At 31.0% G+C, this 27,788-nt stretch overlaps 1 protein-coding gene across 1 annotated transcript in view; it reads right to left on the bottom strand.

Annotated features, from left to right (window-relative positions):
* Positions 1-19,884: 19,884 nt before the first annotated feature.
* LOC107439096 (uncharacterized) overlaps positions 19,885-27,788 on the bottom strand; it is an 8,373-nt gene continuing 469 nt past the window's right edge. Inside the window, exons 1-3 of the mRNA XM_016051571.4 lie at positions 27,527-27,788; positions 25,452-25,600; positions 19,885-20,123 (exon numbers count right to left, since the gene is read on the bottom strand). The exon at positions 27,527-27,788 is cut by the window's right edge and continues 469 nt beyond it. Of these exons, the coding sequence (XP_015907057.3) occupies positions 19,978-20,123; positions 25,452-25,600; positions 27,527-27,788 (557 nt within the window). The 3' untranslated portion in view covers positions 19,885-19,977. The remainder of the gene's footprint in view (positions 20,124-25,451; positions 25,601-27,526) is intronic.

Raw genomic sequence — 27,788 nt, 5'->3', positions numbered from 1 at the left:
GAAATCCATGCTCTATTCTTTCAACCGACTATTACCTTTCATACACTAGAAAAATAATTAGAATACGCAAAATTAGAAAAATGAATTAATGTCCTCTTTTTACAACTGACCATAATCTTTCTCAAACCTGAAAAATTAAACTTTTCAAAATTTCACTTAATAGGTTTTTCCCAATTCTAATAATTTCTCAATTCTAATTAAAGCAAAACATCTGAAAAAATGCATTAGAAAATTAACGATGTTTTTCGAAAGAAGGATTTATTTTAGGCTAAACTTACCTTAAGTCAAATTTTTTCAAATGTTTTCCTGGATTTGGCAGCATGCTTCTTTTTAGCTCAGATATCATGTTGTGCCCTAAAGATAACGCCTGAAGATTGACAAATGGCGCAAATGCTCGATCGCTTATAAACGAAATTTTGTTTTTCAGCAGTGATATTTCCGTTAAATTCAAGTTCGAAATGAAACTGATATCATTGTCAATATACTCTAATCCAATATTGATTAATGAAAGATCTTTCAGTTCCGATAAATTCCGTAGTTGGTACCATTCCAAGTCCCTGAACAGGATTCCATCCTGCATATGCAAGAAATTCAAACTTTTCTCCAGCCCTTCGAAAGCTGTGTCCGTGTCGCTGAGAGAAATTAAAGACACGTGAACTAATGACAATCTCCGGACATTGTATTTCTTGAAAAAATCGTGGGGAATGTATAAAAAGTTAGAATCTATTATTTCTACGGCAGAGGTAATGGATTGTTGAATGCGATTTACTTCGCTATTAAATAACTGTCTTAAAATGTCAGAGTTGTTCATGTTCGTGCATCGTATTGCTGTTTCATAAGACGTTAATGTTGTACAGGAAGGCGAAACCTTTTCCACTTGGAAACATTCCGCAAAAAAATATAGAGCTGCAATGAAAATGTATAAAACAAACATATCTGATTCGTAATTTTGAAGGGTACGAGATCAATTGGAGTGTAACAAGAAAAAATATCTCTAATGTTTTTATCTGTGTAAGAACTTTTGCATGAAACAGATGGTTTGATTCCAATTACTTGAATCCTTATCGGGTATAAATATTGATTTTTTTTTATCCGATTACTTTAAAATGATTTTTAAAAAGTTCGTTTCAAAGTACTATTAGTGAAAGAATTGTTTTTATCACAAAAGCGCAAATATTTGAATACAAATCCAAAGTTTATTTATCTTTAAAAGTTTAAGAAAGGGTTTGTGGAAGCGTGGGTAACTTCTATAACTCCGGAGCCATTAGTGGCAACATCGAGCAATTTATGCAGCATAGGCAGATTTTTAGATCCCGATTTTAAAAGTCGCTCAAAACTTTTAATTAAAACTAAAAATTAAAGAAAAATAAATTTGGACAGGTTGAGCACTGGTATTGTTAAAAACTAAACTGTGTGACTATTTTTGTTTATTTATTTATAAGGTAACATTAGTTGCGTTTGCTAGCTCTCAGCTCTGTTTGATCAAAAACGAGTTTCATTAGAAATCAATTGCATGTTTCGAAACAATTATTTATTTTGCTTCATTATATCGGGGAACGGATGAACTAGATTAGTCTCTTATTTGTTTGATATAATGCTGTATTATTTTATCCGAATGAACTATCTAAAAACTAAACTAAACTCAGTGGCATGACAGCTCCTAGAGGGCAGAGGAGTACTGTGCCCTTCTCAATTTTCTTGACAATGGGCTCTGGGGTGCAGGAGCAGATGTTTCGGTCAGGTGGTCAGCCGAGCGCTGAACCCCCAGTGTTTAGTTCCCAAGCATGCTAGGCACTCATTTATCGATCCACTGAAGGGATGAAAGGCTGAGTCAACCTTGCTCGGCCCAAGGATCGAGCCCAGGACCTGTGGCATAGGTCCTGGGAAGCACCACCACTCAACCACCGTGCGTCCGAATGAACTATCACAAAAACAATGTTGCTTCTGTAACATGTAAATGGTAGGTAAACAGTATTCAAACTGTTTGCTACGCTTTGTCAGCAGTTCTAGTTATTTCTAAAGAAAGCAGATTTATAAAATGAGATGTTTCTTTTAAAATATAAAATATGATTTAATACGTTTAAAAATTATTAGTGAGTTTTAATTTAGTTTCAAAAAGTCTTAAAAGACTTAAAAACCTAAACTATTAATATTTTCATACGTTACGGATGTTCTTATTAATCACTTATGCATCGCTACTCCATCATTATACAAATAAACTAAATAAAAACATTAAAAGTAATAGAGTTAAACAAATTTTATTTTAGTTAAAAATAATTTTTCATTGTATTGAATAATTTCAAATGTACAGTTCGCAAAAAAAAAAACGAATCACCCTGAATAACTTTCGTTCTAATGATCGGATTTTCACGAACTAAGTGTCAATCTTAATGGTTCTTGGGGGTGACCTCAAATATGTTAATTAATTAGTGCTAACTATTAATTAAGTTACGAAATCAGACACAAAAACGTACTTTCTCTGAATAAACATATATTTTTTTTTACATATTTGGAATCTAGACACTTGAATTAGGGGGGGTAGACAAAATTTCAAAAATATTGGGTGGTAAATTGGGTAGCAATAAAGGTTTATATATTTGGCGATAGTCCAGAAAACCGCCAAAAAAAGTCGCCTGCGCAAATGAATATTTTAAGATAACCCATTGACTAATTCAAAAGAGGAATGCTTAGTTTTACTAGGTTGCTAGGCAACCATACTATGACTGTAAAAAATTGAAATAATGTTTTGTGATTGCTCAGAGAGGTTTAATTCATTGTTAATAGAAAATCTCTCGAAGTTTCTAGGCAATAGACAATTTTTAAGCTGATTTCTGTCTAAAAAGCAAAAAAAAAAAAATTTTTTTTAATGTCCTTTGAAAAGAAAATTTGAATCGATTTATAAATTATTTATGATTTTCTAAGTTGTTAGAATTTAAATACATGAACTTTTTATCTGATATTGCTTAGATTATGCTGTTTTTGCTAAATTTATTCGAGTATTTCATACTAAAATCAAATTGACATAACTTATTACAGCTATATACAAAATTTTAGGGATAATCATTTTTACAGCTTTAATCCTTGGGCCAGTGATTCATGAAAGCATTCGTACAAAGTCAGAATCAGGATGTAAATAAATAAAAAACGGTAGCTTAAATGCAGGCTTTGCTAATTTCACGGACTTACTCTGCCTTGAATTTAATTATAGTTAGCTTAATCATATATATAATCAATGCTAGTTCAAAGTATAACTAAATAATTTTATTTTGAACTAAGTAATGGTGAATTAAATAAATCAAACAATTATAACCCCGCCCACAAATAAACTGGTAAAGAATTACTTTGTTTACCAGTTTTATCTTTTTACCCTGGTAGATACTGTTTTATGCTGTCACGTATTTGTGACAGTCAGCGCGAAAGGGTTAATCGAGTCTTCTAGGCAAGAAAGTTTGAAGATGAAAAAAAGTGCTTGAAAAATAAAATGTCGATTGTATAGTAATTCTAATGCACATTCACAAGGTTTTCTGTAATTTACGATATTTCTTTTTTCTATAACTCAAGGAATTGCTGAATGTTTAGTGGCATTTTAAAGACATTGAAATATGCTATGTTTATGAATAAGATATTGAAATAATATGTTGCATAGTGTATGATTTGTTGTTTATAAAATCGCTTCATTCTGCTAGATATTTAGGTTACATGGTTTTCTTTGGATAAAGATGATTAGCAAATTGCATCCTCGTGTTTCGATGCATTCTGAAACTTACGTTCGCAAATTCACCATACAATGTTGCACAGCATATTCTTCAATTACGATAAGCTACATTTACCACCAAATACTGCTACTATGATTATTTATGTTTTCTTATATACACTGGTTATCATAAATTAAGGAAAATTCACAAAAATCGCGATAACTCAAGAAATTACACATGGAATTTTATGAAACTTACCCACAATATACAACACATAGTAAGGTATTAAACAACATAAAAAGAAATTATCAGACATTAATAGTAGTATAGAAATTAGCACATGTATAAAATAAACAAATTGGAAGTATCGGTTTGCAATAGAAAAAGTACCTTTAATATGGAATATGATTGCCTCTAGAAGCAATACAGCACAAACAGCGATGTGTGATGCTTTCAATTATGCGGTCTATCAGTTCAATAGGAAGTGAGAGCCATTGCTCTTGTAAAGCAGTTGCAAGCGTGGCAAGGGTCTGAGGGGGCGGATTGATGGCAGATACACGCCTCCCTAGAGCATCCCAAACGTGCTCGATAGGATTCAAGTCCGGGGATCGAGCTGGCCACTCCATGCGAGTAATTGTTTCCTGTTGAAGATAATCATCAACAATGCGAGCTCTGTGTGGTCTTGCATTATCGTCCTGTAACAGGAAGCAATCACCAATTGCCCCGGCATATGGGCGCACATAAGCATCAAGGATGTTGTCTCGATAAACCTGAGCATTCACGGTTCCCCTTGGAAAGACATGGAGGTATGTGCGCCCTCCTAAGGATATGCCTCCCCAAACACAGACACTGCCTCTTCCGTATGCATCTCTTTCACGGATGTTTGATGGATGATAACGGGTCCCAGGTTCTCTCCATATCAAATAACGTCTACTGTCACTTTCTAGACTAAACCTGGACTCATCCGTAAAGAGAACAGGCCTCCATTGATCTGACGTCCAGTGGACATGTTGTCGGGCCCACTGCAAACGGTCTCTCCTATGGCGTGATGTGAGCGGCACGCAAATGGCTGGTCGTCTCGCATACAGACCACCTTCGTGGAGCCTTCTGCGCACAGTTGACGTTGACACCAACCTTCCGGTGGCTGCAGCAAGAGAGGATCTAAGATGTGTCGGAGTAGCGGTTCTATTCCTGCGTGCACTTAATGTCAAATATCGGTCATCGGCACTGGTCGTAACAGTTGGCCGTCCTTGACTGAACCTCCTAGATGCCGAATCTGTGGTTTGAAATTGCCTCCAAAGTCTATGAACCACAGATGGACTCACATTTAGCCATCTGGCCACTTCTGATTGACTCTGCCCTGCCTCTAGTCTCCCGATGGCTCTCCATCGTAGTTCTTCAGGCAAATGATGCCTAGAGGTCATTATTACGAATTGGCTATCTCAGATTTTCAATGTCGCAATCACAGTAAAATTTGTGTGCTTTCTCTCAAACTTGGACTTTTATGCTCCAGGCAGATGACGTAAGCCGAGTGCAGCGCCACTAATTTGCATATTGCAATTTTACTCAGCTACTCTTAGTGGACAACATATGCAAATTTTGCACGGTTTGGCTTACTTTTGAAAGAGTTATCGCTATTTTTGTGATTTTTCCTTAATTTATGATAACCAGTGTATATCTGATACTCTCCTTTTAAACAGAGCTAGTAAGATCCTTAAGATACTGAAAAACTTAAAAGATAAAATATTTAATTTCATTAACTCAAAATTTTAATTTTTAAGTTAAATATAACTTTTACAATATTGATGCTCTTACGCTTTTAAAGACCACATGAATCCTGTTAAATATTAAAATGCATATGTTTACTTTAACGAGTGTAAAATCCTTATCAAAATAATGATCAAGACCCAAATGTAAAACAGTATAATTGACGATACAAACTCAACTGACTTCGAAACGTATGAAGAGGGAATTAAAGTCGACATGCTTTGAGCGTTCAAATATAATCGCCCATTCTCAAGACTTGTCAGGCTGGAATAAGTTGTGACTTTCATTATTGGACGCTCAAAACATGTCTACTTTTATTATCATCTATTATTTTTTTAAATCAATGAAATTTTTATACTTTCGATTCAGTTTCTTAGGATTATCTATTTAGTTACACAACATATTAAATTATTTCACTCGATATGAAAATAAGTTTTACATAAGCTATAGGCACAGGTTCTTTGATTGAAAAAAATAATAATTCACTACTTTCTAAAAAAATCAATGAATTTTTTTTTTTTTTTTTTTTTTTTTTTTTTTTTGCTGCAAGCTTTAAATTTCAAAAGTCGAAAATGAAATGTCCGCTAGCACCAGGAATCGAAATTAAATAGTTTCAAGGACAACTATTTTAAAAAAGTTTGCGATTCCGTCCTACTCGAAGTTGTTTGAAAAGGTATTTTTTATATATCGATGCCAAAGTTTATTCTACATATATTTTAGGTTATACTTTCGGGGTATTTTGATCGAGTTTATTTTTACACCCTTATTTGCTTAAATTATTAAATAATTTGCTTAAAATAAATTATTCAAGCTACATGATTAAACGCATTTATATTATAAAACGGGGCTTCCATCGCATATTCTTAACCTTAATACCGCTATCATTAAATAAATGGAATAAGCTAAGATAAATAATAAAAGCTAATTTTTTCCTCGTTTTAATTTTCAAGGAATAATATGTTCCGATCAAACAGATTTCATTCTGGAAGTAGCGAAATTATTGAGTAGGTCCCTTGGAGCAATATCATTCTTATCTTCTTTTGACGAAATATAGGAAAAATTAGTTTTCACAGTTTCTGTAAAAGGTATGTTCGCCTTCTTGCCACGTTTTTTTATTTATTTTTATTAAAATGAGTTCGGAAATTGCGTATTTCTTATAGCATTATTTTAAAATCAGATGACTCTAAAATTGCCACGGCTTCGGAATCTTCTTACAAATTTCTATTTTTAGTATTTCCTGCTTAACGAAATAAGGCATTTTCCTGATAACAAATTATACTACAATAATATCTTGGGAATCATGCTAAAGTAAAAAATTAAACAAAATAGTTTAGTATATTATCAGGAAAAAAATCTACTTGGTATCATAAAGAAAGAGTAAAATATATAATGAAATAATAAGTGAATCACTCGTGGTCCAATAATTAAAAATTTAATTTCACAACTAAGATGTTAGAACGACATTTAAAATACTGAGATATTTTAAGACACTTAAAAATTTTGGCTACGAATTCGACAACTTTTTATGTTCGGTATCTTTATACTCTTTGTAGTGACTTAAAATACATCAACGCTATTTTAGATAATCTATGTTGAAGTCACGAGAAACAAAAAAAAAAGACAATCAATAATTTATACTCTTTTTTCAAAAAAAAAAATAGTATCCTTAGTAAATAATCAGCTGTTTTGCATTAAATAATTTTAAGCAGCGGAATGTTTTTAATTTCATTACAAGATTTTATTCTTAGCTAGCAGACAATAATTCTTTTCAAGAAAACTTGACTATAATTTAGAAAGGAACTTTACTTTAAAGAAAACCTAAATTAAAGAACTGAAAAAATTTGTTAGTATATTAATGAAGAAATAATAAACGTAAAAGGGTAAAGAATAACATTCTTAAAAATGTCAAAATTTACTTAAATAATGGGTAAACTAGTTCTGCGAAACACTTGTGAAACACTTCCGAAAATTTCTTTTAAGATTCAGACGATATAGGGTAAACCAACCAGTGATGGAACACACCCCAGTGAAGGAACATTTCATAGATATTTTTTAGAAATAAGATTTTAAACGTTTTAATTTAGATTGAATGGTAACAGTAGCTTACTACCTAACAATAGGAAGTCATCTAACAACGCATTGAGTTACCTGGTCTTAGAGTCTTTACTGGAAAAAGTTTTGAGTTTGTTAGTATCTGGTCAACGCCTTGTTTCTTTGACACAATTATAAGGTCAGTGGTGGTAGTTATCCGTTTAAAGTACAATTAATTGCGTATAATAATGCTTTTTTTTTTCATTGTGAAAAATAGAATTCAAAATATGGTTATTGAAGTTACGTTGTATTTATTTCAAGCATCATAACATAAGCAAGTACTGAGATTAGGGGGTGCTTTTTAACTGGATTACCAAAAGATGAAAAACCAATGAATAAACAAGTGTTCCTTTATTGGGATTTTTTCAAGTTAATGAAAATAAAAGAAAAGTTTTAATTTTTCTGTACTTTCAGTCATATTATACATCAAAATTATGCTAAGAGTACAAAAAACAACTTCTAACCAGTGAAGGAACAGGCATGTTTCTTCACTGGGAATAGATTTCCCAATGAATGAACAGTATGTGTGAAATATGATTTTACAAGGATAATTAGTAGTTCTGTGAGAGGACACCTTAAATTCAGTTAAATGTTGTATGAATAGTTTCTATAACAATTTCATTTCAAAATGCAAATTTAATTGCTAAATTTATTTAAAGAATTATAATAATAATTTGTTAATTATTTATCGTTATAAATATAGTGATTAGTTATTACATCATACCTTAGACACCTTAATAAGCTATGTTCACTGACTAAATATAATAATAAAAGATTGAATAGAAAATTTCTTTGCAGGCCATTGTGCTAATAATTAGCTAAGTTATTATCTTATTGCGGTCTTTAACGTCCAGACAGGAACTGGTAGGAAAAATCCATTTAAAGACAATCATCCAGGTGAAAAATGGGAGAAGTTTTTTTTAAGGCGACATCCACCGATAACTCAGTGCAATGCGAAGATAATTGCAAAAGGCAAAACTTCCCATAGAGAATAATATTCGAAATACTGGTTTTAAGAACTTTAGATGAAGTAACCCTGGCATCCTTTTAGAAAGTGATTGCATTTACAATGCGAACGAAACAAGAGTTGAATACTGCCCTTAAACGGGAAACGTCCTTGGCTCTAAAAATTATAAGGATTTATATTCTTAAGTACCTAGGAAAGAAAAAGTACCTCGATTGGTAGTTTTTCCTTACTGAAGAATTCTTTGAGATATTACAGAATCAGTCCCTGCTATATATTTCATTGGAAAAAGCGATTCATGAAATGAAACAATGACATCAGCAACATTTCACAAATATATTGCAAATGTTTCTACCCACGCCTAATTAAAAATGCTATCAAATTCCCTATTTTGCTCGTTTTGGATAGGTATAAATCTCATATTAATTTGAAACTGAGCAAGTTATGTTCATCAAAACAAATTTTCTAGTTTAGTTATCTACCCAATTCAGGGAAATCTCCCGTTAGATCTTAAAAGAATTGTAAAGCAATATGTCTAGAAAATTTTACATCCATTTTTAAATAATTTTTGAGGCATCAACTGATGAAATTAAAATGCTTTCATGAAATGCGATATTTTTCCATTCGATGTAAAAAACGTTGACTTTAACAAATGCATGCAAAACAGACACCAAGAGTTAATGAGCAAGACAACTTATCAACAAAATACATGCTTCAAGAGTTACGATGCACTATTTCTTCAGAAACTTTAGAGGGAAATCTCACAAGTTATGTTGCAAATTTTTAAAGGAACATTGACGACAGAAAAGTTTAATCTCCTAAATATCCAATAGCCTGGGCTTTTCTCAATATTGAAGAATTTATTTCAAAAAGAACATTTGGTTAATCAAATTTTGGCACTGAAGCTGATACAACTAACATTGATAATGAAAGTATCTTGAAAACTGATTTTGATATAAGTCCTCTTGAGGCATTGTTAGTTGCAAAAACAATTGGTTCCATAAGTAAATGGTAAGTACTGCTGAAGACCCTCTAGATATAAGTCAATGAGAGATGGATTTGACTCAAACTTCGAAACTCCTTTTTCTCATTTATTATCCAGTGAGGAATTCTAGAAATGGTATTGGAAAATCAGAAGAAATTTCGAAGATACATTTACATTGGCCAAAAATTTGGAAAAAAGAGGAGGGTTAAATCAAAAGAAAAAAATTACTTTTTTGCATTAACTTCAGAAAAAGAACGAAAATTTAAAGAGATTGAAAGAGCTGAAAAAAAAGTTAAAGCAGAAAATATGACGAAGAGAAAAAAAATACTTAAAAAGATTAAAAAATAGCTTAAAAAATGTAACCACCAAACCCACCAAAATAAACCACCAAAGATAATACACCATCAAAAGAGTAAACAAAAAAGTGATCTAATTATAATAATAATAAAAGCATCTTCGGATTACGCAATGATAAACATTCATAATTTAGAACGGACTATTAAACTGTGAGAAAAAAATGAAAAACATTTTTTTTTAAAATTATGTATTCAAACATATTTTACTTTCCATTCCATGACGGGAAAAAAAGTAACATTTTCTGCGTTAACTGTGGTTATATGTTGTAATTCCGAGAAAAATCTTGTTTTTAGACATTTGTGTGGCCAATGGATTCCTAACGAGCATCAAACATTTTCTAAATTAAGTGTTCATTCACTGGAAAATTTAGTGTTTATTCACTGGTAAAAACTGTTCCTTCACTTGGTTATCTTACTACTTATTGGTTATCTTACTACTTATTATTTAAACCATCAAAAGCTTAAAACAGTATTATGTAAGTTATCTAAATTTTTTTTACATAATTTGTATTTAATAACAAATATGTCGACACAATCATTTTGCTAAAATTACAAATTTTGAAATTTTTATGATTTTTTTTAAAGGCAAGCTAAGCTTAAGTGTTCCTTCATTCGTTCCTATAAGATGTTGAGAAATTTGCGATGTTGTGAGAGATGCTGAAAAATGTTGACTACGTATTTTTATTAATATTTATGAAATATATATTCAAGAAATTTATAAATATATTATTCCAAATCTATGCATACGTATGTATATTATTGAAAATGTATCAGATGTTGAAAAACAAAATCAGAAAATAAAAAATAATCACATTAAATAAGCACAATCTGGTGTATAATCATATTCTATCAGAAGATCATATCCTATCCTATTTTATAAAACTAGACATTCCTTGAATAAAGTGTTTTTTATTCAAAATGTTTTATTCAAATTTCTTTACTAAATTTCAAATAAATTATTAAGCGACTAAAAAGGAAACATTGTATTTTATAGTTAGAAATCAATAAAAATTAAAAGATTAGCAAACGATTATTAGCGAGAAAAAATATGAATGAAATTTTACACTACGCTCGCGAAGTCAACTTCCTCGCAAGTTTATCACATTTTAATATTAATCGTCCCATTTAATCATTTCTTTATTGTCGCCAAATTATATTTTTAAAAATAATTAATTTTAACTTTTCTCAGCTTCTAATAAATAAAAACAGTTGAAACTTTAGATTTTTCAATTGAAAAATATGTAGATTAATATGGTATAAAAAAATTCATACCTTATAATTCAAAATTTTTTCATCCTCTCTTTAATTAAATAATAAAAAACAATTAATAATCATTAAAAAAAATTTTTTTCATGAAATTATTTTTGGGTAAATGAGTTTTATGAGTGGGTGCAATTTTATTTAAATTGCTTTATTAGTTTTGAAAATATGACAAAAAACGTAAAAAGTTAAATTAACATTAAGGGGTACGAACTTTGGATCGCTCTCCTGACCAAACTATGGGGACCATTTTTCCTAGATTGCGGCTACCCCCTATATTTTGAAGGTTAAGAATCCAAATATGTGAAAAAAAATGTATGTTTATTCAGAGAAAGTGCGTTTTTGTGTCTGATTTCGTAACTTAATTAATAGTTAGCACTAATTAATTAGCATATTTGAGGTCACCCCCAGGAACCATTAAGATTGACACTTAGTTCGTGAAAATCCGATCATTAGAACGAAAGTTATTCAGGGTGATTCGTTTTTTTTTTTGCGGACTGTACACTTAAAGCTGCTGAAATACAAAGCTGCTTCTTTTCAAAGCTTTTAAAATGATGCTCAATCTTAATAGGGTCTAGCATATCGTACGTAGAAAAGAAATTGCAGATATTTCTCCACAAGAAGACATTCTAAGCTTAAAGTAAAAAGAGCGCTTTTCTTCATAACATTAAAATATCAATTAAGTTAAATTCCAAAACATAATTTCTCTTGTTCTTTTGTTGGCAAGGCAACTAAACCACGTTTCTTAATGTCAAATTTCAATACGTTTTGCAATGTAAAGGATTAGTTTATTTTTTGTGAGGTTGGTAGCACTCTCTGAATCACTAAAGTTGAGATGTTCCGTAAGCTTAAATTTCGGCAGTGAGCAAGCTTATATAATAACGGTCCCAAGTCAAAATTTTTGATGGTTTTCCATTGATGGACCAGCGTAATATTGATAGTAATCATCAATAATTCCATCAAGAGCAATTATATTTTTTGATAGTAACCAACATAAGTAACCATTACCTCAATGTAGGAATTCGGACTGATTTATAATGGTCCAACATAAAAAAACTCAAATTGTTTTTATGGTATATTCCTGAGAACCAACAAGAATTCCTATTTAACCATCATGAAAATATATAGTTGGAACCATCATGAACCATCACGGATCGTCATGGATTGTTGATCCATGAGAGTCAAACTTCTCTTGATGATAGTATTAAAGTAGCATTTCCCATCATGGAATGATGAAAGTCCGTTGGAATATCAAAAACCATGAACACATAATGGAAAATGTTGGATGGTGGTGACCATCAAATGATGTTTGACCATCATGAGACACCCTGAAGCCAACATAAACCATCAAAGATTTTTGGTGGGATAATAAGGAATTTTGATTTGGCTTACAATCAAATTCAACCTTCTTCAGACAAGCTCAGGCAAAAAGAATGTGTATAGGCAATACGGAATTAGTAGTTAGTTAACTGTTTAAAATAACGTGTCTATTTTTTAAAATTATTTTTAGAACATGTTTCAGTAAATCAATAAATACTGTAAAATTTCAACAACAAAAAATAGATTGAAATTGATTGGTAATTAAAACAAAAAAAATGTAGTTATTCGGTAAAATGCAAATTTGTGGGGAAACTTGCGAGATTGTGGAAAATCATGACTGCCAAATCCTGGCCGTTATCAAAAATGAATTAAAATATGTACCGAATAATACTAAATATAGTTAATCTTTATTTTCATGAGTTCAAATTCTAAAGAGGTATAATGGTTAATCTAATAACTTAAAGTAAACTGCATTGATGAAAAAAGATAATAATTATGAGAAGTTGGAATTATATATTAACTGACTTAGATATTGGTAACTTAGATATAGGGATTTCGGTTTTCTGCATGATTGCGCAATGTAGATAATTTTTTACTTTTTTATTAATTTATTATTGATCATTGACTTTCTTTTCTTACCTTGTACGAAAGCAACTATTCAGCTAGTTTACAACAAATTAGTTTGCAAAATTACGCTTTGTAAATTCAAGATGTTTTTTTTAGCTTTTTAAACATTTTATTAGAGAAACTTCAAGAAACTACAAAAACTCATTATTCAATCCAAAAATAAATTTTTTATTTCTTTTATATTTTTTTTTTCAATTTTAAAAACAGATGTTTCAAACATTTAATGAAAATAAAATCTGAAAAAGTAAATTAATGAAAATCAACACTTCCAACAAATCACATAAATCATAAATAATTTAAATTTATTAACAATGCTATTCTTATATTCTGTTTTTATATTTGGACAAGGGGGCTAAGCGCTTGTCCGCTGACCCTCACCAACCCCGATGATTGTTTCGCAATAATAGCTGTTTTTTTTTTTGGCATAAAACAGTTGAAATTATTCAACTAAAAATATCTATCTTATTATATAAAACACTAATACGTATGTATCAATAAAACCGATGATATTTCCTTTCTCGCGTAGGCAACAGTTTTCATTTTTAATTGATAGGCTTCGGCGCGCAAGAGCACGTAGTGAGCATCATATGGCTAATCTACATTATATAAAACGCTAATACGTTTTAATTGTTAGGCTTCGGCGCGCAAGAGCACGCAGTGAGCATTGTTGGAGTGGTTTGTTACTCCTCTGAATACATTAAGTTAACAGAATTAAGTTTCGGTCGTGTGGTGGCAACAGACATTTTCTTTTCAGATAACGTAAGTGACGTCATCCGTGCATATGATTATGGAATCTGTATATAAAGCATGCATTGTTGTAAGCATGTGTTCTTGTCGACTTCCTGTCTTGTCTCTTCACTATGTCACGTCACTGTGTTGTTGTTTCCGGTGACGTACCAACATTTTTGTTAAGATATATTTATGTTTAAATATCTTCAGTTGTACGCTGTATCGAGATGGTACTGTATGAAATAAAGAAATGTTTAAATCTTCAAGTTTCTTTATGTGAGTTAACACTTTCACTCAATACTGTGCTACTCCGCTAACGCATCAATAGTTGGTTATGGGCCTTCGAACCCGCAAACCTTTAGTCTGGAACATGGAATAAATAGACTAATAAGGAGTGAAAAGTGGAAATAAGTCTTCAATTTTCAATATGGCTGAGTCTACTGATGGAACAGTTTTTGCCTTTCCAAAGCTCGGAGATTTTAATTATGGAAGCTGGAAAATTGACATGAAAGTTTTGTTGATGGAAAAAGGATGCTGGGACTTTATAACTGGAAAAGAAATACCACTTGATGATACAGCAGCTGAAAGAGACAAATTGGCCTATCTTCTACGAAAACAACGAGCCTATACGACAATTTACATGGGAATCGAGCGAAAATACCAATCCCTGATTGCTGATACCGAAGACGGGAAGACAGCTTGGGAAACGCTGAAAGTAAACTTTGAACCTACGTCGAGAGCTCGTCTGGCTGGTTTAGTCGATGATTTCTTTAACACAAGATTTTCACCCGACGAAGAAACGATCGGAATATACAGCAAAAGAATGTTGGAGAAGAATAAACAAATTGAGGATGCTGGATTTAAATTGCCTCCAATATTAGTGTGTTTTCAGCTGATAAGATATCTGCCTTCTGAATATGATAATTTGGTACAGATTCTTTACAGAGTAAAAGATGAAGAATTTACGATCGATTCAATTACTAAGCAACTAATTACGGAATCTGGAAGGATTGAACTGAAACAAAAAGACGAAAATAAAATTACGTTTGTGAATGATGCTTATTCAACTAAAGTTCGAAAGGGTGGATATAAAAGACAAGCAGAGAATAAGAAAAACTTCAGTGGAAGCAGTCTGGATCCTAACAAGAAATTCGAAGTAACAAATCCTCGTCGTTCTGTAGTATGCAAGTTCTGTGAAAAATTGGGTCACACTGAGGATAAATGCTACAAGAAAGTGAATGTGCAACGTCGAAAGAAAGCTTTTTTATGTGAAAAAGACTATTCAAGCCTGAATGAAAAATTTGAATCTATGTCTGTGGAATCGTCTAATACTAATCAATTCATAGGAGAATTTCTAGTAGATACAGCAGCTACATCTCACATCTGTAAAGAAAGAGAATGGTTCTCCTGGTATAAAGAGATTACACCGACAGAGGTTCTAGTTGGTGACACAAATAGCTCAACAATTGCCACTGGTGTTGGAGACATTGACTTTACTATATTGGACATTAAAGGTAAGGTGGAAATTACTTTAAAAAATGTTCTATATGTGCCCAACATGAGGCGTAATTTGATTAGTGGAGCGAAAATTGATATTGCTGGTAACTATGTTGAATGGGGCCGCAATAAAATGGTAATTTTTGATAAATTTCATAATTATATGTTTACTGTAAACAGAAAAGATAAATTGTATATTTTGAATGGATATCCAACAAAATTTAAAGATGAACTTAACGAAAGTCTTGATAGTAAGAATATAGCTTTAATTTCAACTTTAAATTTAGATATAGTACACAGACGATTCTGTCATGTGAATATGCCATTAATTCAAAGTATGAGTAAAAATAATGTAGTAAAAGGCATTGAAAACTTAAGTAAAAGTAAAAACGAAAATTGTACTAGTTGTAAAATTGCCAAATCTACTAGGGTATCTTTAAAACGAAATCGTATTTATCATAGAACTACTAAAACTTGTTTAGAAAGAGTGCATTGTGATTTATGGGGACCTTCTCCCGTAAACTCTTTAGGTGGTAACAAATATTTCTTATCTTGTATTGATGATTTTTCTCGTAAAGTTGATGTATATGTTATAAACAGTAAAACCGAAGTTTTCGAATGTTTTAAGAAATATTTAGCTAAGTGTGAAAGGGAAACTAATCTTAAGTTAAAATGTGTTAGAACTGATAACGGGTTAGAGTTTTGCCATAAAGAATTTGAAAAGTTCTTAAGCAATCTCGGAATTAGAATCGAAAGGACTAATGTATATACTCCAGAAATGAACGGGATAGCAGAAAAGTTTAATAGAAGTGCAATGGACGCAGTAAGAGCAATGTTACATGATAGTGGGTTACAACCCAAATTTTGGGGGGAAGCTTTGTTAGCTTTCGTGCATACCAAAAACAGATGCGAGCATAAACTAACTAATCATTTAAGTCCAATTGAAATATGGTCAGGTTTTAAACCTTCAGTAAGACATTTTAAAATTTTTGGATCACTAGCTTATGTACATATTCCCAAAATTAATCGAAATAAACTTCAACCTAGAGCTAAACTTGGAATTGTTGTAGGATATGCTGTACGAACCAAAGGGTACAGAATTTTTATTCCGAACGATAGGAAAGTAATTGAAACAATTCATGTTAGTATTGATGAAACCAAAAAGGGTGTAGAAACTTTATTTGGAAAAAATAAATCGTTTGAATATGTTAAATTCAACCTAAATTTGAGAAACGAGCTAGATAACTTTGATAATGAATCTAGTAATGATAAAACAGCGTTAGATAAAGTAAGTCCTATTGATATCGAAAAGTGGGAAAGGAAAGAATGTCCACGAACTAAAAGTAAAAGAATAGATGTATTTTATTATCCTCCTTCAAGTAAACTAAGACTTAGATCTTTAAATGATGTTAAAAAGTATTGTGAGAAAAACAAACTCTCTTTTGAACCTGAGAAATTTTCATTTAAAGCAAAAAGTAAACATCCTAATAACGTAACTAAAAGTTCAAGTAGTGAGGAAGATTTAAATTCCAATGAAGATTTCGAATACGAGTGTCATTTTTCTGAATTTCCCAAAACATTTGAGGATACACAAATTTGCAAAGATAAAGAAAAATGGGATTTTGCTATGAGTGAAGAACTCAAAATGATTGAAAAACGCAAAGTGTGGGAGTTAGTAGATCTTCCTAAAAACACTAAAGTGATAGGCACTAAATGGGTTTACACTGTTAAACGTGATGAAAATAATAAACCTAAGAAATACAAAGCTAGACTTGTTGCTTTGGGTTTTAAACAAAGAGCAGGTATTGATTATGGAGAAACATTTTCTCCTGTTGTTAACTTTTCAATTATTAAATTGTTATTTATTTTATTAGTATCAATGTTAAACTGGTGTCATTATCAAGTCGATGTAAAGTCTGCATACTTGTATAGTAATTTATCGGAACCTGTATATGTTAAACAACCTCCAGGATATATTGTTAAAGGTCATGAAGGTAAAGTTTATTTATTGCATAAATCCTTATACGGGCTACATCAAAGTAGTCGATATTGGAACTTTGAACTTGATAGTATATTCAAAGATTTAAAATTTGAGAAATTAAAATGGTTAAATTGTGTTTATAAACGTAAGAATACTATTTTAATTGTGTATGTTGATGATATTGTAATTTTTGGTAAAACACAAATTGATGTTAATAATGCTATTTCACTAATTAAAAGTAAATTAGAATTAACTGAATTAGGTCAGGTAAAATATTTGTTAGGTGTAAATTTTGATATGAACAATGGTGCTTTATTAATGCATCAAAATACGTATATTGAGAAATTAAGGATAAAATTTAAAGAACTTCCAAAGTCTAATGTTAGTCTTCCGATAAAACTCGGATGTAAACTTCCTGAAAAAATAAATGAAAGTGATATTGTTGAAAACGACTTAATGAAACAATTTCCCTATCGAACATTAATCGGCTGTTTAACCTTTTTAGCTGATCGTACGAGACCTGATATAAGTTTTTCAGTAAATTTGATGTCTCAATTTTCTAATGGTTATACGTTCGAACATTGGAAAATCGTGGTTGATATAATGAATTATGTATTTAACACTAAGGATTATAAAATTAATTTAAGTAAAGCTAATAATTTAAATTTAATTTGTTTTTCTGATGCTAATTGTGGCTGTAGTTTAAGTAATCGCCATTCAACTAGTGGATATTTAATAAAATTTGGAGATGTAGTTTTTAGCTGGCGTTCTAGTAAACAAAAATGTATTGCCCTTAGCTCAATGGAATCTGAATTTGTTGCCTTATGTGAAAGTATGAAAGAAACAGTTTGGTTTTCTAGAGTAATTAATGAACTTAGTATTCTGCCTGACAAAATTGTACCAAAAGTGTTTTGTGATAATCAGGCTGCTATACATTTCTCTAGAAATAATTGTGAAAATTTTAAGACAAAACATATAGATATTCGATATAAATTTATTCGACAACTTATTGAAGAAAATCTAGTAGAATTAGCTTTTATTCATTCTAAGAATAACTTAGCAGATTTCCTAACAAAACCATTAATGGGTAATAAATTTAAAGAAGTTGTGAATAATATATTTTTCTCTGATATAGATCACACGACCGTGGGGCCGTATGTTGGAGTGGTTTGTTACTCCTCTGAATACATTAAGTTAACAGAATTAAGTTTCGGTCGTGTGGTGGCAACAGACATTTTCTTTTCAGATAACGTAAGTGACGTCATCCGTGCATATGATTATGGAATCTGTATATAAAGCATGCATTGTTGTAAGCATGTGTTCTTGTCGACTTCCTGTCTTGTCTCTTCACTATGTCACGTCACTGTGTTGTTGTTTCCGGTGACGTACCAACATTTTTGTTAAGATATATTTATGTTTAAATATCTTCAGTTGTACGCTGTATCGAGATGGTACTGTATGAAATAAAGAAATGTTTAAATCTTCAAGTTTCTTTATGTGAGTTAACACTTTCACTCAATACTGTGCTACTCCGCTAACGCATCAACAAGCATCATATGTCTAATCGGGTGAATTCTCACCGAATTATCAAAAAAATTCTCACAAAATTATCTTCATCGAAGCCGATGCTTTTCATCCGGCGTTCAGTACTATTTCATATTGTTTTACAACCCATGGTTTTAGCCCTCTGGTGGGAAAGACTTTGAAACGAAACTTACGAAAGTTACTTTTCTCAACAACTGAAATTTAGAATAGTGCGATTAAGAAAAATATGTGAACTGTTTGCAATTTCAAATTAATATTGAAATGCCCAGGTTTAGAATTTTCTACAATGAAAAGTTTTCGGCACTTCAGTGTTCAAGAAAGTATACAAAAGCTAGACGTTAAGAACGTATCCAATGAGCGAGCAAAACGAGCTTTGGATTGCGAAGCAATCCGAAATGAACTGCGAAAGCAGTTCCGGGGGTTGGCGAGCGCCAACGAGCAGGGGGCGAAGCCTCCTAGTCCTATTTATTGTGTGTGCGTATGTGGTATATGAGTGGAAGAGGCATGGAGCGCTGTGAGCGATGACGGAATGTGAAAATAACAACACACCAAATAATAGTTTTTTTAATTTATTGTAACTTTTTTTTAATAAATTGTATATACAACGAATTCCGAAAATATTAGTCAATATTAATCTCTTAGTGCAATGGAGTGCACAATATCTTTTGTCATCCCGTCTTTAGCAAACACAAATAAATTGGATTGTTTCCCCACTCGAGAGCATGCCACGTATAATTGTCCGTGTGAAAAACATGGTGTGCTCAAATCTAAGACACAAACAGACATTGCTAGACTAGCTAGAGACATTGCTAGATGTACTTAAAAGAAGACTTGTGAATACGTATTTCCCCCATCAAAATATTTCCCTTATTAAGATCTATAAGTGAACATAAATTATTTTTCTATTTAATCATTTTTTAGATAATACTTTAACATAAAAGTAGTATATATTCTAATAACAATAGAAAACTGCGACGCCATTATAAGAATTTTATACATAGAAAGATATATTTTTTACTAATATTAAGTTTTTACAATAGAAGCAATGCATAAGAAAAGTAAAAACAATGGTTTTAATGTCTTTATTTTCATTAAAACTGTACCTTTAAGTTGCAGCATTAGAGTTTAAAATTAAGTATTTTACATTTTTCTCCATTTTTCTAGAAGCACCATAGATCCAAATCTTCCAATTTTGCTAAATCCTTTCCTCGCAACTTTGGTGGCCCAGCACATGTTCCATAAGTAAACATGGGGAACTTTTGCTTTAGTAACCATTTTAATCTGCAGTCGCATTGCAATGGATTTTCTACAGAGTGCGATAAATAAATAAAAAAAGTAGTAATGAAGTTAATGCTATTATAATTCAATATTATAGGAGATCACAAAAGAAATTTTTTTCAATAAAATAAACTTATTATATTGAAAAAAAAATTCTTTTGTGATCTCTTATAATTTTGTTACAAGTTATAAAAAAATATCATTTAATGTTAACTTGGATTTTAGTATGGGTTTTAAGAACTTTTATATTTTTTTTTACCGTCATTGAACAGCCGACCCAATATTGGGTTTACGACTACTAATTTCTAACGACACAGACTTGTAATTTTGAACCCAATTCAGAAGACAAGGGAACTCCTGGATCAAGTATTAGGAGAAATTTGCTTTCGTGTGAGACTTTTTGATGGATTTAACCCGCATTTGCGATACATGGAGAGGAAAACCACGAAAACCACTCTCGATTAACCTGACGGTAAGGGGATTCTAATCCATGATCTATCTACTACTGCAGATATTTTACGACAGCACTGTGGTTGGTGCTAGCCGGGTGCGAAATTCAATTCTACCAGCCATTAGTGGGATTTAAACCCGGTTCACTTCATCGGGAGGCGAATGCTCTATCCCCTGAACCACCACGGCTCGTGTCTCAGAGGGTGGCCCGTGACAGCACTAGTGGAGATCTGTTGTTCAAGAGTTCGATCCTGGTAGCAGAAAAAACGTTAAATCTACCGTGGCTGTAAGTCATCTTGTAAGTTGGTGTGTGTAAGTTTGAGGAAAGGAGTATCTGTACAGGCGCTGTTTACGTCGTTTGTCCACACGTCATTTCGACCCGAGGCATATCACGCATCTAAATAACGTGGCCATCCTACCTGTTAAAACAATTAGAAGAAAGATCTCTGATAAATGAGTCTAGGTACAGGCACGGCTGGGTAATATGGTAGATTGCCTAATTTTCTCACACTACCAATTGAATAAAAAAATTTAACCCGTTTTTTGATGTTTTGAGCCATTTTATAGCTGATTTTAAATTCTCAAAAATATCATACATTACTAAATTATCAAATTAATTTTAACACTATTATTGTTTTCACTGATCCTTGGAGTTTCAGTATTGTAATTCTCTTTAAAGATTTCGATAAAGATTCGATTCCTAAACTTAATAGCATAACTCCTAAACTGTATTGGCATTTTAACTATTCCAGGGATTTCAAACGAGTAGAAATTTTGGTGGCAACAAAAAATTCAAACTCTTCTCGTAAATGTTAATGGTGAAAGATGAAAAGCTTTTGCAATATTTGTTTTTCTTTTTAATGGCGGGCACTTGGAACTATTGTGCATTGGCCACAGAAAGTGCCAGAACTGCTAACTCTCTTTTCGTTACCCAGTGGGCACCTGTGGCGGAGCCACGGCGTTGGAGCAGCGTCGCCCACGTCACACTACCTCAACCCATTTATAGGACGGGTCACATTCACACCCAAAGGAGAAAGGACATAGAACACAGATAGAGAGAAAGAAACATCCATGCCTTGCCCGGGATTCGAACCCAGAACCTTTCTGATGCAAGGACAGTTCCCTGCCCCCCACACAGGCCGGTCGGCGCTTTTGCAATATAGCTTTTATTAGTCAACATTGATACGATACAGATATGTCCAATCCGAAAAAAAAAGCGGATCATCCTAATAATTTTTGAATAGTCGGATTTTCATTCTGTAAATCAGTAAAGTATTAGGGCAACATTTTTTTCATTTTTTCATTCATTTAAATCGTACGAATTAAAAAAAAAACTTTAACATTGCTTTTTTTTCCTTTTCTTTTCTTTTCTTTTTTTTTTTTTTTTTTTTTGCTTTGAAAGAAATTTGTTTTTAGAGACAGAAATTAAACACGGTTGTTTCCGCCTCCGTTAGAGGATTAAAAAAGATAAAATGGGCAGAATAATTATTTCCACATAGATTTTATTACATAAAATGAAGAGCTATATTGATTTTTTTTTTTGCATTTGTTGTTTCAAATGTATTATATCTTTAAAAAAACATAATATAGCACGTCATGATATTTAAATTTGCTTCAAGCATGAATGAAACATAAAACGGCTGTGTTCGATGTTACATGAAGTGAAACTAGATCCTGAAACTGATGCTTAATATGATTTTAAGAAGAAAAAAATTGCTCAATTTTTCTTTATCAATTATTTTTAAAAGAAAAAAAATTATAATTTGACTTATTCGTGATCTTTATAAGTAATGACCATGAGACTATTAATATGAAAAAGTTTCCAAAGACTAAGTGAAAGTTAGAATGATATTATCGTAAGTACTCGTTGCATTGTAAAGTTACCCAAAGAAAGAAAAAACAGACCCCCCCCCCCCTTTTAATATAATGATCGGATCTTGGGCTCAATCTTAATGGTTCGAGGGGGGGCACAAATATGCTAATTAATTAGCGAGGACGATATTTAAAATTACGAAATTAGACATAAAAACGTACTTTCCCTGAATAAACATTGAATGTTTTTTCGACGATTTCGGACTCCCAAAATATAGGGAAATATAGGGGAATGGCTCAGGAAAATATGGTCCCAATAATTTGATCAAGACAGCAATCCAAAATTTGAGTGACACTGGTTGATAGTTCTTGAGAAATCGAATTTTAAAAAATTCGTGCACTTAAAAATCGATTTCTCAGGAACTGTTCGACCAATTTCGCTCAAATTTTGTATTTTGCCATGTAAAATTAGATGTGCCTTACAATTCAATATTTTTGACTATTATTACATAAAATATTTAAAAATAATAAATATTTGCTAGCATTTGTTATTTGCTTGGAAATATCTTAAGATAAAAGAATTTTATAATTTGGTGCAAATTTTTTTAATTCACTTACAAAAATTTCGAAATATGGTGAAACCCGCAAAAAATAAAAATAACATTAGAGGGTCGAAACTTTAGATCACTCTCTTGACTAAACTATTGGGACCCTATTTCGCAGGTCACCACCACCCCCAATATTATAGGGGTCAAAAATCCGAATCCGTCGGGAAAAGGTATATTTATTCAAAGAAAGTACGTTTTTGTATCTGATTTCGTCAACCCCTTGAGCCATGAAGAATGAGTCCTAGAACGTGAAAATCTGATCATTAGATTAAAAGTCATTCAGTGTGAATTGTTTTTGGCGCACTGCACTTTCAATGGTTATTTTTAAAACAATATTAACCTTCGATTTACCCTTCAAATTTTTAAACATATTCACAAACAACTGAATATTGTATTAAATATAATAGCACTTTTTTATAGAAAGAAAACAAATCACTGTCAATTTTTGCACTCTCATGAAAGATATTTTTTTGAGGTAGTTACGCAATTAAATTCCGTTACGACAGAAGTGGATTTATTTTTGCCATCATTTATGAACATAAATGTATAATTATCAGATTGCATAAATGTACAGTTAATTTATATATCCTGAAGGTTAAAACACTTTCATATCATACTCATAAATGAGGAATTAAAAAACTTAAATTTTATTTTTGTTTTTGTTTTAGAGTGACAATTGATAGTTGCGAGCGAAGTAAAAAAGAACTTTGTTAGATGCATTTAAACATTATGCGCAGCTTTCTTCAATATTTTATTAGCATTTAATTGCAAGCATTAAAACCACTAAATACGAATTAGTTAGAATTTTGTAGTAAAAATTAATTACAATTGCTCCCCTCTTTAATAATTTTACCTAATCTACGCAGGTTCGTAAAACGGAATCCTGTAAAAGCTTTCAAAGGACAAAATGTTTTAATTCCTCTTGTTACTTTTACGCAGAAACAAGGAAGACGATTAGAGGAATATTTTAAAACAAAATTACATAATTTAAAAATAAAAATTGCATATAACGATGACTATCTACCAGTCTTCATTTATAATAATCTTTTAAACAAGGGTGCTTCTTTATTTCACACATAAATTATTAAATAAAGGATTAACTTTTTCATTTATACGCTGATTCGAATGATGCAGAGTTTGATGCGCTGCAGTTTTGGCGATATAATCACAAAAGGGAGTATCATTAAATTGTTTGTTTTTTAATTAATTTTTGAGCCCTTTTAAATTAATCAAATGATTAGATTTAGAGGCTTAAAAAATCTGAAATTTTAGAATATGTAAAAACTTGTATACTTAACAATTTTAAAAATTTTTTCATACGTAACAAATTAATTAATACAAATTATTTTTATTTATCTAAACTCCACTTTATATGACATTTTTGTCTGTGGACGACGGGCTTATAGCTTTGTGTGAGAGAATTATTATAATAAAATAAATAAATTAAATGATATGAAGAGAAATGTGACAAATTAATTACCTTATTGGAGTAACGAAACTTTCACCGTTACAGCGGTTAAACTATAAACGTCATTTTTTTATAACTTCGTGAGCCCTCTTTCTATTTCTCGGGTAATAAATTCAAATTTGATAAACTTCTTCTGAAAAAAATGCTTTTTTTGGACAAAATTAGCATATTCTGTTACGGTTAAAATTATATGTTGCACATAATTTAAGAAATTTTTTTGAGAAATTATTATAGCATTTTACAGGATGAAAATCAGACCAACCATTAAACAGTATAAGAATGATCCTTTTTTTTTCGCTAACTGCACAGTTTTGAAACATATTTTTTTCAAGTGATAAAAGATCTAACCATGTTCCTGATGTTTCTATGCATTTTAAAGCTGATTTCAAATTTACAATAAGTTTTTTTAAAGTAAATTTAGAAAAATCTTCTCTTAAAAACGATATTCTTAAAGCTATTGTCCTATCACTTATACTTGTGACACGGGTTTTGAAAAAATTTATTGAAGATATTTATTCTCAATTTCAATAAGAAAAGATTCTGAAACTAATAATTTATTGTGCATAATGGAACACTTCAGTATATCTATCATTCTATGGGCATTCTAACTTGCAGAAACTTATGCAGTGCTACATAAAATTACACTTTTGCAACTAAATAAACCTTTTTCTTCGTTGAATTCATGTTTGTAAATTTCAAAGCTATAATACGAAAAATATGGTTCCCTTTTATAAGCTAAGGAAAAGGATATTTTATATTCTTCTTAATGTAACTTTTAATTTCACTCTAAATCCATGATGAATTGCCCGAATCTAAAAACTTATTCTCATAAAAAGTAAAGGTAAGAAAGCTTTTAGAAACTACTGTGTTATCTCCATAAAAACAGGTGTTCTACTCAATTATACTACATAAAATGTTACATAAACTTGAACATTCGAAGAAGTAAAAACTTGGCATTACAGGATTCCATCGTTACAGGCACAAAAAAGAATTTTAAAAAATGATACAGTAATGATACCTGATAATAAAACTGTTGTCAAGCTCTTCCAGATGGTAGCAAACACTGCCTGATCAAGAGTTAGAAGTTCATTATGAGACAATATAATAAAAGTCAGACTTGGCATGTTTGTGAAAAAATCAGAGGGCAGAGATGAAATTTTATTGTGGCTAGAAATATATTAACAGAATAAAATTTCAAAAGATATTTATTAATGAAAATGAGAAATTTTTATTTAATAATTTAAAAACGATATCTTTTTTATAAATAAATTATGCAAGTGGGTTTAAAAGTTTTAAGAACTCTCAATTTCGTTGATTTGGAATTAAGAGAAATAAATTTTACTTTTAATTCTCTTTTTTTTTCATCTTTAACAATGTCCCGCAGTGGGCTGATCGTAAAGACACGATTCCTAGTAGAACACCAAAGTCAAGCATCGCTGGCTGCGATTAGTAAGCGGGTGGGTGACCACTTTGATCAGCCTGCGCGGTATCGGTCCTGGTTAAATTGTTCTAGCCTTAAAGTGCTCGAAATCACTCGCAAGTCGTCGGGTTACCAAAGCAGGGGAGCCTTCCCTTCTGCAGAGGATCAAAATTGCGATGGCATGTCTTCGGATCATCCTCAGGGATGTTTCCCAAACCACCGACAATAGCCCATTGGGCAGCTACAGCGCGATGTAAATAAAGTACCAACCAACCTTTCATCCTACTTAAGGAGTTAGAATAGTTTCATAAAACAAGAAATAAATAAATAAATAAAGTAGCGAATTTTAAGACGGTAAATAATATTAATAAAAGAGATAGCTTATAACAATAAACTCATTATGTGAGATTAAATTTATATGGCTAACAATTGTGAATAATTTTTTTCAATACTTCTTAATTATGTTTTAAAAAGTTAAGACGTAGAATTGTTGATAAAAAGAACAGTAACTTTCCAGCACTAAATACTTTAAATAGAAGAATAGCTAGCATAAAAATATTCTTATTATGGCAAATTTATTTTGAAATATAAACTGAAAACCTGAAAAAATGTTGTTTATCAATTCATTTCAGATTTTAGTATAAAAATACTTTTATAATTGATTTTGAATTTCTCAGTAACAACACGATAAATTTTTGTTTATTATTTATCAATTTCTTTCAGATTTTAGCATAAAAATGTTCTTAACGTATAGTTTATTTTAAATTAATAACTGATAGCACAATGAATTGTTGTTTATGGATTCTTTTTAGATTTTAGTATAAAAATATTCTAATAGGAACAAGTTTATTTTGAAATGCTTACTAACAACATGATAAAGTGCTTGTCAATTCTTTTTTATATATTGGCATAAAAACATTTTTATGACAGGCTAGTTTAGTTTGAACAACTAACTAAAAACACGACGATTTGTTGTTTATGAATTCTTTTTGGAATTTAGCATAAAACATTCTTATAATAGTTTGCATAACAAGCTAATAATACCATAAATTGTTGTTCTGTCAACTGTCGTGTTTTGCTGCAATTCTTTTTAGATCTTTAATAACTAATAATGTTTTGCATAATATTAGACATAGAATATTTTTAATAAAAGATATAACTAATAAGAGTAAACTCATAATAGCAGAATAAACTTTAAATTACCTCGATGTGATTATATTTGCCTGTTGATTATGTTTTGAAAGATTTGAGACGTAGATGTTTTGATAGAAAGAACATCAGTTTATATAAAAATATTCTGTTTGATTTTTAAACAAATTACACAATAAATTCTATTTCTAAAAATTTCTATCTTAAGTTCCTATTAATTATACTTTGCATAATAACGGACAGAATTTTTTTAATGAGAGAAATAGTGAAGCAAACTTATAAAGTATTATTATTTCAAATTGCTAACAATACGGTGGTTTTTTTTTTAATTATAATATTTCAATTACATTTTTGCATGCTTGCATGTTCAATTAATGTTTTTTTTTCTTTTTAACATCAGCTGAACATATAAACGTGATGTTTGTATGCTCATTTAAGGAAGAAAGCGTAAGATGAAATACTTTTATAAAAGCAATAGTTACTGAAAACAATGAAACAATTTTTGAGCTAAATTACCTTCTTACCCTAAATTAAGTCGGCTCAGTTTATTTCCTGGGTTCGGAAACATACTTCTCTTCAACTCTGATATATTATTATGGTGTAAAGATAAGTCCTGAAGATGAACAAACGGTGCAAATGAATTATCACTTATGTGCGAAATTCTATTATTCGCCATCGATAATTGCACTAATCCGACTGCAGCAATCGAACTCATATCACTATCAACAAATTCCAATTCAATATTTTCCAAGATAATAAATTTCAGTTCCCTCAAATTTCGTAATT

Source organism: Parasteatoda tepidariorum, chromosome 8, assembly GCF_982258835.1.
Source record: "Parasteatoda tepidariorum strain Cologne lab strain chromosome 8, Ptep-v5.0, whole genome shotgun sequence".
Classification (NCBI taxonomy): Eukaryota; Metazoa; Arthropoda; class Arachnida; order Araneae; family Theridiidae; genus Parasteatoda; species Parasteatoda tepidariorum.
Note: the sequence above shows the minus strand (reverse complement) of the source record. Positions and strands in the feature narration are given on the sequence as shown.